Here is a 12,837-nt window from a genome sequence, read left to right as displayed (position 1 = left end):
GCCGGGGTCAGTAAGACATAAACTGTTCTTCTCTATTGTGGATTTTTGAGACGTATCTCTTTGCTTTAAAAATGGCTATTAACAGCTGTGTCTGCCCCTCGGTTTGTCCCAGTGATGACCCGTTTATTCTGAGATAAAAGGATGCAGTCTCCTAGAAGATCCCTATCTGTAGATGTTACTGCCTGAGTTGTGCATATTATTAGCCTGTTGAAAAATAGGTGGTCGGCAAAGAGCGAGTATCAAAGATAATATAAATCAATTTCCTTGTTGCCTCTGAACCTTCCTTCCAGAAGCCTGATCTCAGAACTAATGCCCGCTATGAGAGTTCTATTTCTAGGTGTGGTGGTGCCAGAGCCGTAACTAGACTATTTGGTGCCCTGTGCCAGAAAGAACATTGGCGCCCCCCTAATTTTTCAAAGGGACATAATGCACCCAAAAAAGGGCCATGGCTTCATGGGGAAGGGCCAGGGAAGAGATAGGGGAGGCCAGGAGATGCTGGGGATGAAATAAGAGGAAGCTACAAGTGAGAATGATAATAAACAGATATTTGACAGCCCCAAACAGCGCCCCCTGACCTGTGGTACCCTGTGCGATGGCACCGGCCGCACTACCCTAGCTACGGCCCTGGGTAGTGCTCTTCCTGCGTATGACCCCATAAATGTGGTATAAGAAGGGTTTGCACTTGTGTTATGAAGGAGTTCTGCAGTGTCTCACTTTGCTTAGCTTTTGTTTTATCGTATAAAACACATTCCGGTGACAGCTACTAAATCGGCAAATGTATGACCTCCCAATGTAGTTATCTCTCAGCCCATATTGCTGTTAGCGATTGTGGTATTTTGTGCTGGTATTTGTAAATGAAGCTTATGGATTCCTGGCGGTGTTTGATTTTGGGGGGGGGGGGGGTGGTGGTAACTGATGGCAGGACTGTCATATCGGGGTAGTCTTCGCTAAACGTGAGTCAGGTGCCCACATACAAAATTATTTTTCCTTTTGAAGGGGACGAAATAGGTAATTGGGTTTCCTGCAGTGGAGGGAGTACAGTTACGCGAGTGGTCATTTTTGAGTGAGGGTCTGTAGGGACTTTTCTTCTTTCCACATGAGGACATGAATGATTGGGCACATACAGGGCCTGATTCAGAGCCGGACGCAATTAGCGCTCGCTCGTCCAGAAAATAGGGGTGGCTATTCAAATGAACCGTTCGCTCTTTGCGGTCTGTTCACACTTCTAGGTCTGAACGAGCGAACAAAACTTGCTGTCGTTTTTTTTTTAAAATACGCCCCCTGGCCGCTCGCATCCTACGTCATGTCCGCTATTTATTAGATTGATCGAGTACATCGACCAGGGTATGAACTGCTCGCTATTCTTGGGGTTGGTTTTTCCTACCACAATTTTGCCAGCAGTTCTGACTATAAAATAACCCAGTGACGTGGTCAATGACGCTACTGTTTTAATTATGCACACCCATAAAACGCCCGTTTTGACCTTTAAGCACGTCTGCGTTCGGATCTCCACTCCCCGTTTTCAAACACCTTCCCCCGTTACCACCCACATACGCCTCTTTCTGTTACTCAAATTATCAGGCATTCGCTATTTTGCGAGCACATGAATTTCGACCACACTGACTGGTTCACGCATGCGTATAACGATCCGTACGCATGCGCAGTTGGGCAAACATCGCTTGGAGCGAACGAGCGGCCACTTACGAGCGGCTCTGAATCAGTCCCACAGTCCACTGGATAGGTCTTGTATTGTCCAGGAGTAATTGATATGGAATAAGATGCTTTTCTACTATAATTATAACATGGAACTGTACAATAGTGACACAGGTAATACAGTCTCCTCACTCTCATACCTGAAGATGTAAATGCAGGTTCATAGTATTTTAGGAGATAAAAGGACACAAACTGACATTTTTCTATTCACACCATGCGCACCTCCCGCTGGAGACGGGAAACCCGCAAGCATAGGAGCAATCATGGCGATGTACTCTCTTGTACGCCAAGCTCCAAACAGACCTAGCCACGCCGCTTGCTGACTATAAAGTGCTCTGCTGGGGCACATTGTTCATAAGTGTCTCCCAATGGCTGAAAATGTTGCTCTTTCAGGTGAAAAGGACGGGGAGAAGGGGCCAGCTAAAAAGAAGAGTCACTGGAGTCGCCCCTGGTTAACTCACGCTTCAGGTACCTGTCTGTACTGCCCTGAGGGGGATGTGTAAGTGTGTACACCGGGTGGAGGGCAAAGTGAAGTAACATAGGAACATATTACAGGAAGAAAACCTGTGCGCTGGGAGGTATCCAATCGACTTGACAATCATAGTTAAAATGTTGACATATAGTTTTGTGTTGGGGTTAGGCGTCTTGCTTAGGCTAATTATGCTGTCATTTTGAATGTGTCGACATTTTAACATGTCGACCTCAATACACGTCTACATATTGATTGTTGACCTAATGACCATGTTGACATTCAGAATGTCGACCAGTCATACCACACCCGCTGGGATGAGGGGCATGTGCTGAAAACTTATAAGGGTCGCTTTATACAAATGTATAAAACTGGATACAGAAATGCAGCAGAACCCCATAATGCAATTTAAAGCAATATGAAATATTAACATATAATAAGCACATGTAGTTGCCTGCCCTCCAACATGACCCGTTCCAGCAGGTACACAATGCTCTGCTCCTGGACTTCCCACCTAATGTATGATTGCAGCTACCTGTGTTGAACTAGGTAATTGATGAGAAGGATGTTTCACCACAGATGGCAGCAATCATAAATTAGGTGGGAAGTCCAGGAGCAGAGCATTTTGTACCTAATGGAATGGGTCATGTTGGAGGGTCTGGTAGTGCAGTGATAATTTTAAAACCATTAATAATGTACTTTGATCCGTTAATGGTGCTCTTCAGCTTTAAAGTGAGATGTGTCCCATATCCGATTATGGGGTTTATGTATCAAGCAGTGAAAAGCGTGGAGATGTGGATCAGTGGAGAAGTTGCCTGTAGTAACCAATCAGTTCCTACCTATTATTTTATAGACTGTACTTGATAAATACTACTTCATAGCTGAATGGTTGCTATGGGCAACTACTCCACTAGTTCACTTCTCCATGCTTTTCACTGCTTGATACACAGGCCCTGATTCATAGCCGGACGCTCTGACAGAGCGCTCACTCTTCATTTTGGAGTGGCCTCCTGGCCGCTCGCATAGCTGTGGGTGACCACCCACAGCTATAGCGAGCGGCCAAAATGATGGTCGCGATGGTCAAGACCATTGGGCTTGCGACGAGACCCTGCGGTAGGGTCTCGCTGCTGCAAGCCCAGGAGTGCTTTTGGCTCTATCAGAGCCAAAAGCACTCCCACTGACATCACTAGTGATGTCAGTGGGGCCGGACCCAGTTGGTAGGCGTTCGCATGGGAACGCCTCCGTCTGGGCAGGCACGCCCACCAAAGGGGGCGTGCTGTCAATCACCATCGACAGCACGCCCCCTTTGGTGCGAGACCCATAACGACGGCTTGACCGTCGTTATTCGGGTCTCGCACATGCGCACGACGGAGCCACCTCCGTCGTGCGCATGCGCACTTGGGCACCATCGACCCGCTCGCGAGCACTCGCGAGCGGGTCTGAATCAGGCCCACAATCCTCAATCTTCCTTCTGTGCGGTACAGGTACTGGAGGACAAAGGTTTGTACAAGTAGATGGGAGGAGGCGGCACAGCAATGCTAGGGGGTATATTTACTAAAGTGAGAGTTTTTAAAAGTGAGCTTTAGAAAAGATGTTTCCCATAGCAACCAATGAGATTCTACTTAACATTTAGCTAGCACCTTCTAGAAGATAATACCTAGAATCTGATTGGTTGCTATGGGCAATATCTCTTCTAAAACTCACTTCTACAAACTCTGTTTGTTTAGTAAATTTACCCCTAAACACGGAGAAGGTGCGCCAATGTTCCTAGATTTACGGACCAGTGAAAAAAAATGTGTTTTATCTAGCGGTATGGGATTATTGAAATGAGAAAGTGGGGGATGGGGCAATGAGGGGTGTCCCTGGTGGAGAGAACACAGCCATTACTACTCTGCAAAGCCCTTAAAGTTTGCAGCAGCTTAGAGCTGACGCAAGTCGGGTCTCATTCTATACTTTTAATGGGATGTATTTTGCGTGTTCCAGTTTCACTCCTGAGCAGCGCATTTCTTGCTGCCATTATCCCCGGTGTAAAGCGAAGCATGAAACTCTTTAAAAGTATCACATGGAATAATGACTGTGTTGGGGTCCCCTCACTTTCCTGATTAATATGAGCTATAAATGAGGGTAAACAATCAGTATGGTGATTGCATAGTGTGAGGTCACACTTACACTTTTGCCAAGTGCAGTCTTTAGATTCGCACACCTAGTATGGGAATGTAGTGTCCGGGTGTCCTTGACGGGCACTGGGCAGAACATCAAGTCACATCAGTTCCCATGTTTCACTCTGAGCATCCAATGCTGTTCATGAAATCAGTACAATATCGTTAATAAAGAAAGAGTCGCCTATCTGTAATGACATCTCAACAGATCGTTCAGTGTAAGAATGTAAATGTCACAAGTTATAACAAACATCCGCCAACTTAATGCGTCTTCTAGATTACCAGATTTTCCAACTATTAAATGTAAGGCTGGAATGGGCATTACTCAGTCTTGTAGAAAGGTTTCCATCTGTCTACCTGTTGCATTTTGTTGTTTTCAGTGTTCCCCGTGATTGAGATTAATGTCTGTAGAAAGAAAGATGGACAACAACTCTGTAGCGCACTGCTGGATAACAGGACCTGCCTAAACATCCCTTACCTTACATGAATGTATAAAGCAGTGATCACCTAGCTCTTCCCTGTGGAGGAAAGGGGGAGGCTATATGATACAGACTTCAGTGATGCGTGGTGAGGTCATTGGCTGGTGAGGCACACATGGAGATGGGTCTAAGTGCTGGGATAAAGTCTCACTCACTGCAACTCTCCCCTCACTACACTAAGCTTCAGTATCCATTGATTCTCCTACCTGCATCACTGTGTCTGCTCTTGCTGCTGCTGAGTTCTGAGTTCTGATCTCTAAACACTGCAGTGAACTTCCTGGTCACATGACACATCCAAGGTGTCTCAGTGCTCAAGGCACGCCCCCATACTCTGAGGCATGCCTCTATTAGCTCTCTTTCTATGCAGCTTACTGCCCATGGTGTGGCCACACCCCCTGCTCTGCAAGCAATGTCTGATTATACAGAAGCCAGGCTGAGCTGTTGCTGCCTCATCTCTCATCTTCCAGCAGTCCCAGGGAGCTCAGCAAAGCTGATTAGTGTTAACTATAAAAATTATTACAATAAACAAAGAAGATGTTTATAAGTAATAAATATCTTCTTTGTATTATACTAATAATTTTTATATCAAATATCAGGAGTATGACAGGGTAGGCTCTGACTGCACATTACTAGCAGACTACATACCCTTCCTCTTCTGACCTCTGCTTGTACTGTGTGATCTCCCAGTGTTCTGTGGAGGAGGTGACCTGATACGGTAAGAGGTCATGTGATGCAGAAGTTGGCTGTTGTGGGCACAGTATAAAATCAAGGCTCGTTCCATTTGGGTTCCCCTGCTTACTCAGCTGGGGTAAGACCTGGATTTAGCTTGGTGCATAAAACAAAGAAAATAAGTGACTGGTCAGGAAACGCGAAGGAACTGGAGGCTACAGGTGAAGGCTCGGTGGGCAGCCTGTTGCCGATCATTGTCTTAATGTATATACTTAAGCACTAGACCCTTTGCGTTGTGCATATTTCTACATCGTTTTGTGTGTATTTCATTGTTGTGTTCTATGCTCTTTCCCCAATCTTTGTGTTCTGTCTTCGGCAGTGTTGCATTCTGGAGATTATTATTTGTTTGCGTCAGATAGTGAGGAAGACGAAGAGTCCACTATGGAGGAGCAGAAACCACCCAAGCAGAGCGCCTTCCAGGTAAGGACTCCTCCATATTCCAGCAATTAATACAAAAAGCCGCTGGGCTAAAATCTAATAGCAATCTTGATTTGCTTTCATTAAAAAACAAGAAAACTAATTACACTTCAATAATTATTGAGGAAGTAAAAATGTAAATAGGATTATGCAATCAATCACATGCGCTTACTGACACGTATTCCCCATGACCAGTTTATTTCTAAGACTTGAAAATGTTAGACTCTAATCAACAAAGCAAAATGCACATAGAATTTTACCACTGACCAGAGGATCTAAAATAGTGTTAAGTAATGTTACTGTAAAATATACAAAAGTGTTAGTAAGTAAAATAGAAAGGATAGTTCTGGGAAGTAAAATATACGATAAAAAAACTATATACTGTAAGAGTGTTAGTAAATAAAATATACAGTAGAGTGTTTGGCGGTAAAACTAACAGAGGGCCTGATTCAGAGCCAGACACTCTGACAAGAGCGCTCGCTCTGAATCAGGGCCCTCCTACCTAAAATTGGAGCGGCCTCCTGGCCGCTCGCATAGCTGTGGGTGACCACCAGCAGCTTATGCGAGCGGCCAAAAAGATGGTCGCGATGGTCAAGACCATCGCGACCATCGGGCTTGCGACTAGACCCTGCAGTAGGGTCTCGCTGCCGCAAGCCCTGGAGTGCTTTTGGCTCTATCAGAGCCAAAAGCACTCCCACTGACATCGCTAGTGATGTCAGTGGGGCCGGACCCAGACGGTAGGCGTTCCCATGGGATCCAGGGGTGCAGTGAAAAAATGCTGATACTCTAGGGCGCCGTGATTCAAGAAAGTTTGAACTGCAGCAATAGAGAGTTAGGAAGTAATATCAATACTATAACTTTGCACATGATAAATTAATAAAATACTAACTTTAACAAAAGATAAGCGATTTTTTGTTACTGCACTTAACATCGGCAGTACGTGTAACTCAAAATCGGCCCCGATATGTATGTATCTAAAATGTCAGATAACAGAGGAGAATAGCTTGCATTCCACTACAAATCAAATGTACATGTACAAGGCCTTTTAACTCCTTCAGTGCTGACCCTTTTACTGGTAGATATGTGAAGGTTTTAGTTCTCCTCTTCATATTGGAACTAGTCGCCTGTTTCTGAACTAGAAGCACCATTTTGTTCCACACACTAATAATACAAAGGTTGTGTGCCCATTTAGTTGGCATATCTGGCATGGGTCACCAGTGTCAAGTTGGCGCTGAAGGAGAGGAAGAGACAGCAGAACGGAATAATTGAAGGAGAAGAGAAGAAAGGAGCAGACCCAGCAGAAAGAGGTGACTGGTGATTGGGCTGTTATCCGTTCTATGTAACTGAGGAATGATGATGATGATGAGTGCAGGGTAACAGGGCGTGCAGGACTGGCTGGATCAGTATCTATTCATTATTCTAACATCACTGGGGCATTTCCAGAAACTGTCAGGCACCCCTATCTTTTCTCACTGCAGGAGGCGACCAGTAATGTAGAGGTTGATGTTAGGGATGTGCAGGCTCGGATTAGTTCAGATTTTCCCACCAAATTCTGATTTTTCCCGCCAAGAATCGGGTCTCAGAAAGAGGTAAAATGTCATCTTTCATGGACAAACATCATCATTCCTGTACAAAAGTCCATGAAAGATGATGATTGTCCTTGAAAGATGACATTTTGCCTCTTTCTGAGACTCGGTGGGAAAAATCAGAATTTGGCAGAGAATCCTAACTAATCCGAGCCTGCACATCCCTAGTTGATGTATCAATCGGTGAAAACCGTGCAGAAGTGGACCAGTGGAGAAGTTACCCATAGCCAACCAATCGGCTTTGATGTAGCATTTATCAAGTACATTCTATAAAATGATAGGTAGAAGCTGTTTGGTTGCTATGAGCAACTTCTCCACTCTCTACTGCTTGCTATATTAACACCATAGTCTGGATCCCCTTCTATATGAACAGATGCAAACTCTTGTCCTCATCGCCAGGCTGTCACACAATGTCAGATTTGGCCACGGAAGTGTCTGCAGCACTGAGACATTTTAATTACTCTTATTTTCATTCATTTTGTAGCTTATCCTCCTGTTTTTGAGCCCTGACCACTTTTGTGGGTAAATAAAATCCTCCATATAGGAAAAAAATATATATATATTTATATGTAATATAATATATATATTAATCTGTTAACTTGTATCCGAATTTCAGTGGAGCAGCCGCTGACTGACAGCCAGGATGCATCAGAAGAAACAGCTGAGGAGGAGGAGGAGTCACTGCAGAGGGAACAAGGTGAGTGGCAGGTGACCATCATTTTGTTAGGTAACTCTAAAAGCTGCTTCGGTACCCCTCCCCCCATTAGTAATGGTCCTCCCATTTGAATTCGCAGTCTATTGTATCAAAAGGGATTTGAAATATTCCCTCACAGCTTACAGAGATAAAGGTCTACTAAGTAACTGGGTGCTTCCTTCTCTGACGTCCGATTGGTAACACTGGATAAAGCTTGTAGTTCCACTGCACAAGAGCTCTCTAAGATACCCGCTTCAGAGACGGACCCTATTGCATCCGTGGCTTTGACTTTATGCTAATACCACAGCCAATAGTCTTCCTACTGAGAAGACCACAGAGCGTGGTGCTAATCTGCCGCTGTGCTTATTAGGTGTAATCTCCGATGGTGCACCTTATCGTATGGCAGGTGCAATTTCTCCATCTAAACATGGCCACCGGGGTCAGTGCAACTTTGGCTTTGGACCACACCATGCCCGCTTCTGGCTAGCTACCCCCCCATGTTACCTCCCAGAAATGCCCATCAATCTGCATGCAATTTCGGTCTGCGTCTTTGTGAGGTAACCACAAAGGATTGGGTACAGGATGCCGGTGGTCGGGATCCCGGTGGTCAGAGTCCCAATGCCGGCATCCCCACAGGGTTAAAATGCAGTCAACAGCTGGTAAGTACCCTAACCCTACTCCTTCCTCTAAACCTAACCTCCCTCCTAGTTCCTAATGCTCCCCCCGTCTGGATGCTGGCACTGGGATTCTGACTGGTGTCGTGATTGAGCATCGGTATCCCGAAAACCGGCATTTCAACGACCTTCCTCTGACCACATCGGCCGCTTGCGTGCGACATCAACGTTATGTGCACCACCCCTAAATGTAGGAAGGAGAATCGATATCTGGCAAATAACTCCAGATTTAACATCGATCCACGGACTTTTGTGACCTCTCAGATACATTTGACTGTGAATTTCATTGTGTCATCCACAAAATTAAATGTTATATTAGTGACACCACTACTTAAACAGGTGCAGAATTGTAATCATCTCTGTATTAAAAAGATCGGCCATTTATAGCAAAACTACACGTCTCTCTGAGCAAGGGTTAGCTGCTCTACAAGTGACGCCATGGTCTGTGTAAATCCCCTACAACTCCTGTGCGACTATCATTATCTTTCATAAATAACACTACCGAGGGAGTAACTACCTACACAACACACAGTCGCCTTATGAGCAGTAATATACTGAAAAATGTTTGACCTGTTATAGCAACTTTTTGAGGACTATTATTAACTACCGAGTCCCAATCGGGTTTCTTTCATCTGTTCCCAAAAATATCCAATCAGCTCCTAACTGTCACTTTACAGGCTGTGTTTGAAAAATGACAGTTAGGAGCTGATTAGTTGGTACTTTATCTCTCTCCACTTTTTCTCTCTCTAAAAGTGCATACACACGTAATGATTTTGTAACCAACGATTTTCTGTCAGATTTTCCCTTGAAAAAGTGAACGATTTTTACAACAATGAACGAAAAATGTTCTTTCCCTTAATGAAAATCGTTATGTTGGACAGTCTGAAATGGACGATGAACTACAAACGGGAGCGCGCTTGAACGATTATCGTTCATCGTTATAATTCAGAAACTGAATGATTTTTTGAACGATAACGATGTCGTTAACGAGAAATCGTTAAAAAAACGTTACGTATGTATGCACCTTAAGCTGGGAACACACTAGACGATATAATTCTCCCAATCCAACGGATCGGGCCGACATATCGTCCACATCGGCCAGTGTGTACCCACCTGTGCGGCCCTGCTGCGTCGGTTTATCGCATCGACAGATCGAATCTGCATGCTGCTATCTGTCAATGTGATGAATGACCCCATGCTTGTGGAGGCGGCTGGTGAATGACATATCATGCTGTCGTTCACCAGTTTGTGCAGCGTCAAACGACCGCACATCATCATCTAGTGTTTACCCGGCATTTGTACATCTACCCCTTCATTTGAGACCATTCTGTATCTTTTGGATACATGAATGAAAATGTCCATTGTTAAAGTGAATTGCTGTTTTGATAATACACGAAGCCACACAAAACCTGAATTGTTGCTTTGAAGGCAGTAATGTGATTGCTATGGGGGAGATGACTGCACCTATATCCTGCAAAGCTGGAAATCTCACCCACATGCTGCAGATTAATCTCCTCAGAATGTGTTATTGCATGATAACGACTTCACCATGTGTGTGACCTGTTCTGTCACAGATTACAGAGCAATGTTTACTATGAGAAATAAAACTCTACTTCTAAAACTGCCTACTCTGTTGTCCTTTTCCTTACCATATTTTTATGGGCTTGGAAGAGATGTATCGAGCCTTCTATAGAGTGGACGACCAATCAGCTTCTACCTATCATCTTATAGAATGCACGTGATAAATGCTACCTCAAAGCTCATTGGCTGTTATGAGTAACGTCTCCACTCGTCCATTTCTCCATGCGTTAGAAGACTCGATACATCTCCCCCTTGGTGTGTAATGTCTGGGTGACGCCACCTTCTCTCTGTAGCGTTATTGTTGTGATGGCTGAAGAATGATCTGTACCCATCTCTCTCCGCCAGGGAGAAGCAATGTAGTGCAGCGCATCCTTGATATTCTGAAGTTCCTTTGGGTGCTCTCTCTTGCCATGTTGGACGGGCTGATAGACTGGCTGGGTGCTCTCACCAAGCAGTATGTGGATATATCCACCGTTTTATGGGTCGAGAGATACATTTTAACACAAAAACTATCAAAGGTAAGACCGTACTCCCTTATTTGTGTGATGTTTTTAGTTTGTTATTAATTGACTTCATTAGTTGCAAATGCAATAGACAAGAATGCTGCCTTGTCCTCGCTCATCGCTCATGACCAGAACACTGACAGCTTTGGGATAAACATTCGGCCTGTCATTGATCTTCGTATCTTTAGTGAAATTACCCCCCCTCCTAATATTGGTGTAGATACGGCTGTATAGATGGCAGGTGCACTTGAAACGTATATGGGGACGACCACTCTATATAACATATTACCAAAATATACGGATAGAGCGAGAGGCCCATTACGGCACCATAGAGACCGACGACGGGTAATCCTACAGGCAGCATATAATGAATGACCTCTCTAATATGTCTTTCCTGGAATGGAAAGTGCGTGGTCCGATCTTTGACGGTAGACTGGACTTACCTATTAAGCAGTAGTTACCCCACAAGGCAGGTTGTTATTGATGCAAACTGTAATAGAACACTTTAATATAAATGAGCATGTCGTTATTACCTTATTATTCACTGTATTTCCCTATCCACTCTTAGGGTGAGGATGTGAGCCGAAAAGATCCGGTTTCCCTCTGTGACCTTGGGCAGGACACAAGGGGACCTGAGACGTCTACTTTAGACTCTCCACCAGCTTTGAGTAAGGGAGTTGATTCACAGACAAGCATGGGATCAAGGTAAGTGAATACAATGGAGGAAGTGAAGCCATTTTGAGGAGATGCTGAATTAAACCTATGTTTGCAAATGTCTGATTGTATAAGATGAATGATAATGGAGAATCCTATGTACACAATATATTTTATTTTATTATTTATTTATTACCAGTTATTTATAAAGCGCACACATATTCCGCAGCGCTTTACAGAGAATATTTGGCCATTCGCATAAGTCCCTGCCCCAGTGGAGCTTACAGTATATGGCCCTGATTCAGAGCCGGACGCTCTGACAGAGCGCTCGCTCTGAATCAGGGCCGTCCCTCCTTTTTGGAGCGGCCTCCTGGCATAGCATAGTGACCACCCACAGCTATAGCGAGCGGCCAAAATGATGGTCAAGACCATCGGGCTTGCGTCGAGACCCTTGCGGTAGGGTCTCGCTGCCGCAAGCCCTGGAGTGCTTTTGGCTCTATCAGAGCCAAAAGCACTCCCACTGACGTCACTAGTGATGTCAGTGGGGCCGGCCACAGATGGGCAGCCACACCCCTGGCACGCCCACCAAAGGGGGCGTGCTGTCAATCACCATCGACAGCACGCCCCCTTTGGCCGTCGTTATGTGGGACTCGCGCATGCGCACGACGGAGCCGCCTCCATCGTGCGCATGCGCACTTGGGCAACATCGACCCGCTTGCGAGCGGGTCTGAATAGGCCCTATATTCCCTAACACATGCTCACACACATATACACACTAGGGATAATTTTTGCTGGGAGACAATTAACCTACTAGTATAGTTTTGGAGTATGGGAGGAAACCCGGAGTACCCGGGGGAAACCCACGCAAACACAGGGAGAATATACAAACTCCACACATGTAGGGCCATGGTGGGTATTGAACCCACGACCTCAGTGCTGTGAGGTAGTAACGCTAACCATTACACCGTCTGTGCTGCCCTACAAAAGAGTCATGTTTTACAGCCTGGGAGGGTGCCGCATTGTAGCTCCACCTCCTCCCCAGACCCCAGTGCTTTCTAATGTTTAGAAATTGTGTGTGACCGGAGGACCAATGAGAAGCCTCAGTCACGGATATTGCAGCTTCCCATTGGCCCTCTCATATCCTCTTTTTTTTGCCGCTATTATAAAGTTGTGATCATA

General features: G+C 45.1%; 1 protein-coding gene across 3 annotated transcripts in view; it reads left to right on the top strand.

The window, feature by feature from the left end:
- The window catches only part of PIEZO1 (piezo type mechanosensitive ion channel component 1 (Er blood group)), a 280,589-nt gene that overhangs the window by 221,788 nt on the left and 45,964 nt on the right, over positions 1-12,837 (top strand). For all 3 annotated transcript variants that reach the window (XM_088447336.1, XM_088447335.1, XM_088447337.1), the window contains exons 30-35: positions 2,107-2,181; positions 5,869-5,969; positions 7,159-7,273; positions 8,169-8,249; positions 10,847-11,019; positions 11,573-11,709. In XM_088447336.1, the coding sequence (XP_088303462.1) occupies positions 2,107-2,181; positions 5,869-5,969; positions 7,159-7,273; positions 8,169-8,249; positions 10,847-11,019; positions 11,573-11,709 (682 nt within the window). The remainder of the gene's footprint in view (positions 1-2,106; positions 2,182-5,868; positions 5,970-7,158; positions 7,274-8,168; positions 8,250-10,846; positions 11,020-11,572; positions 11,710-12,837) is intronic.

The sequence above is a fragment of the Taudactylus pleione genome, unplaced genomic scaffold (genome assembly GCF_031769625.1).
Source record: "Taudactylus pleione unplaced genomic scaffold, aTauple2 ptg000430l, whole genome shotgun sequence".
NCBI classification, from domain to species: Eukaryota; Metazoa; Chordata; class Amphibia; order Anura; family Myobatrachidae; genus Taudactylus; species Taudactylus pleione.
This window is presented reverse-complemented; position numbering and strand designations above follow the sequence as displayed.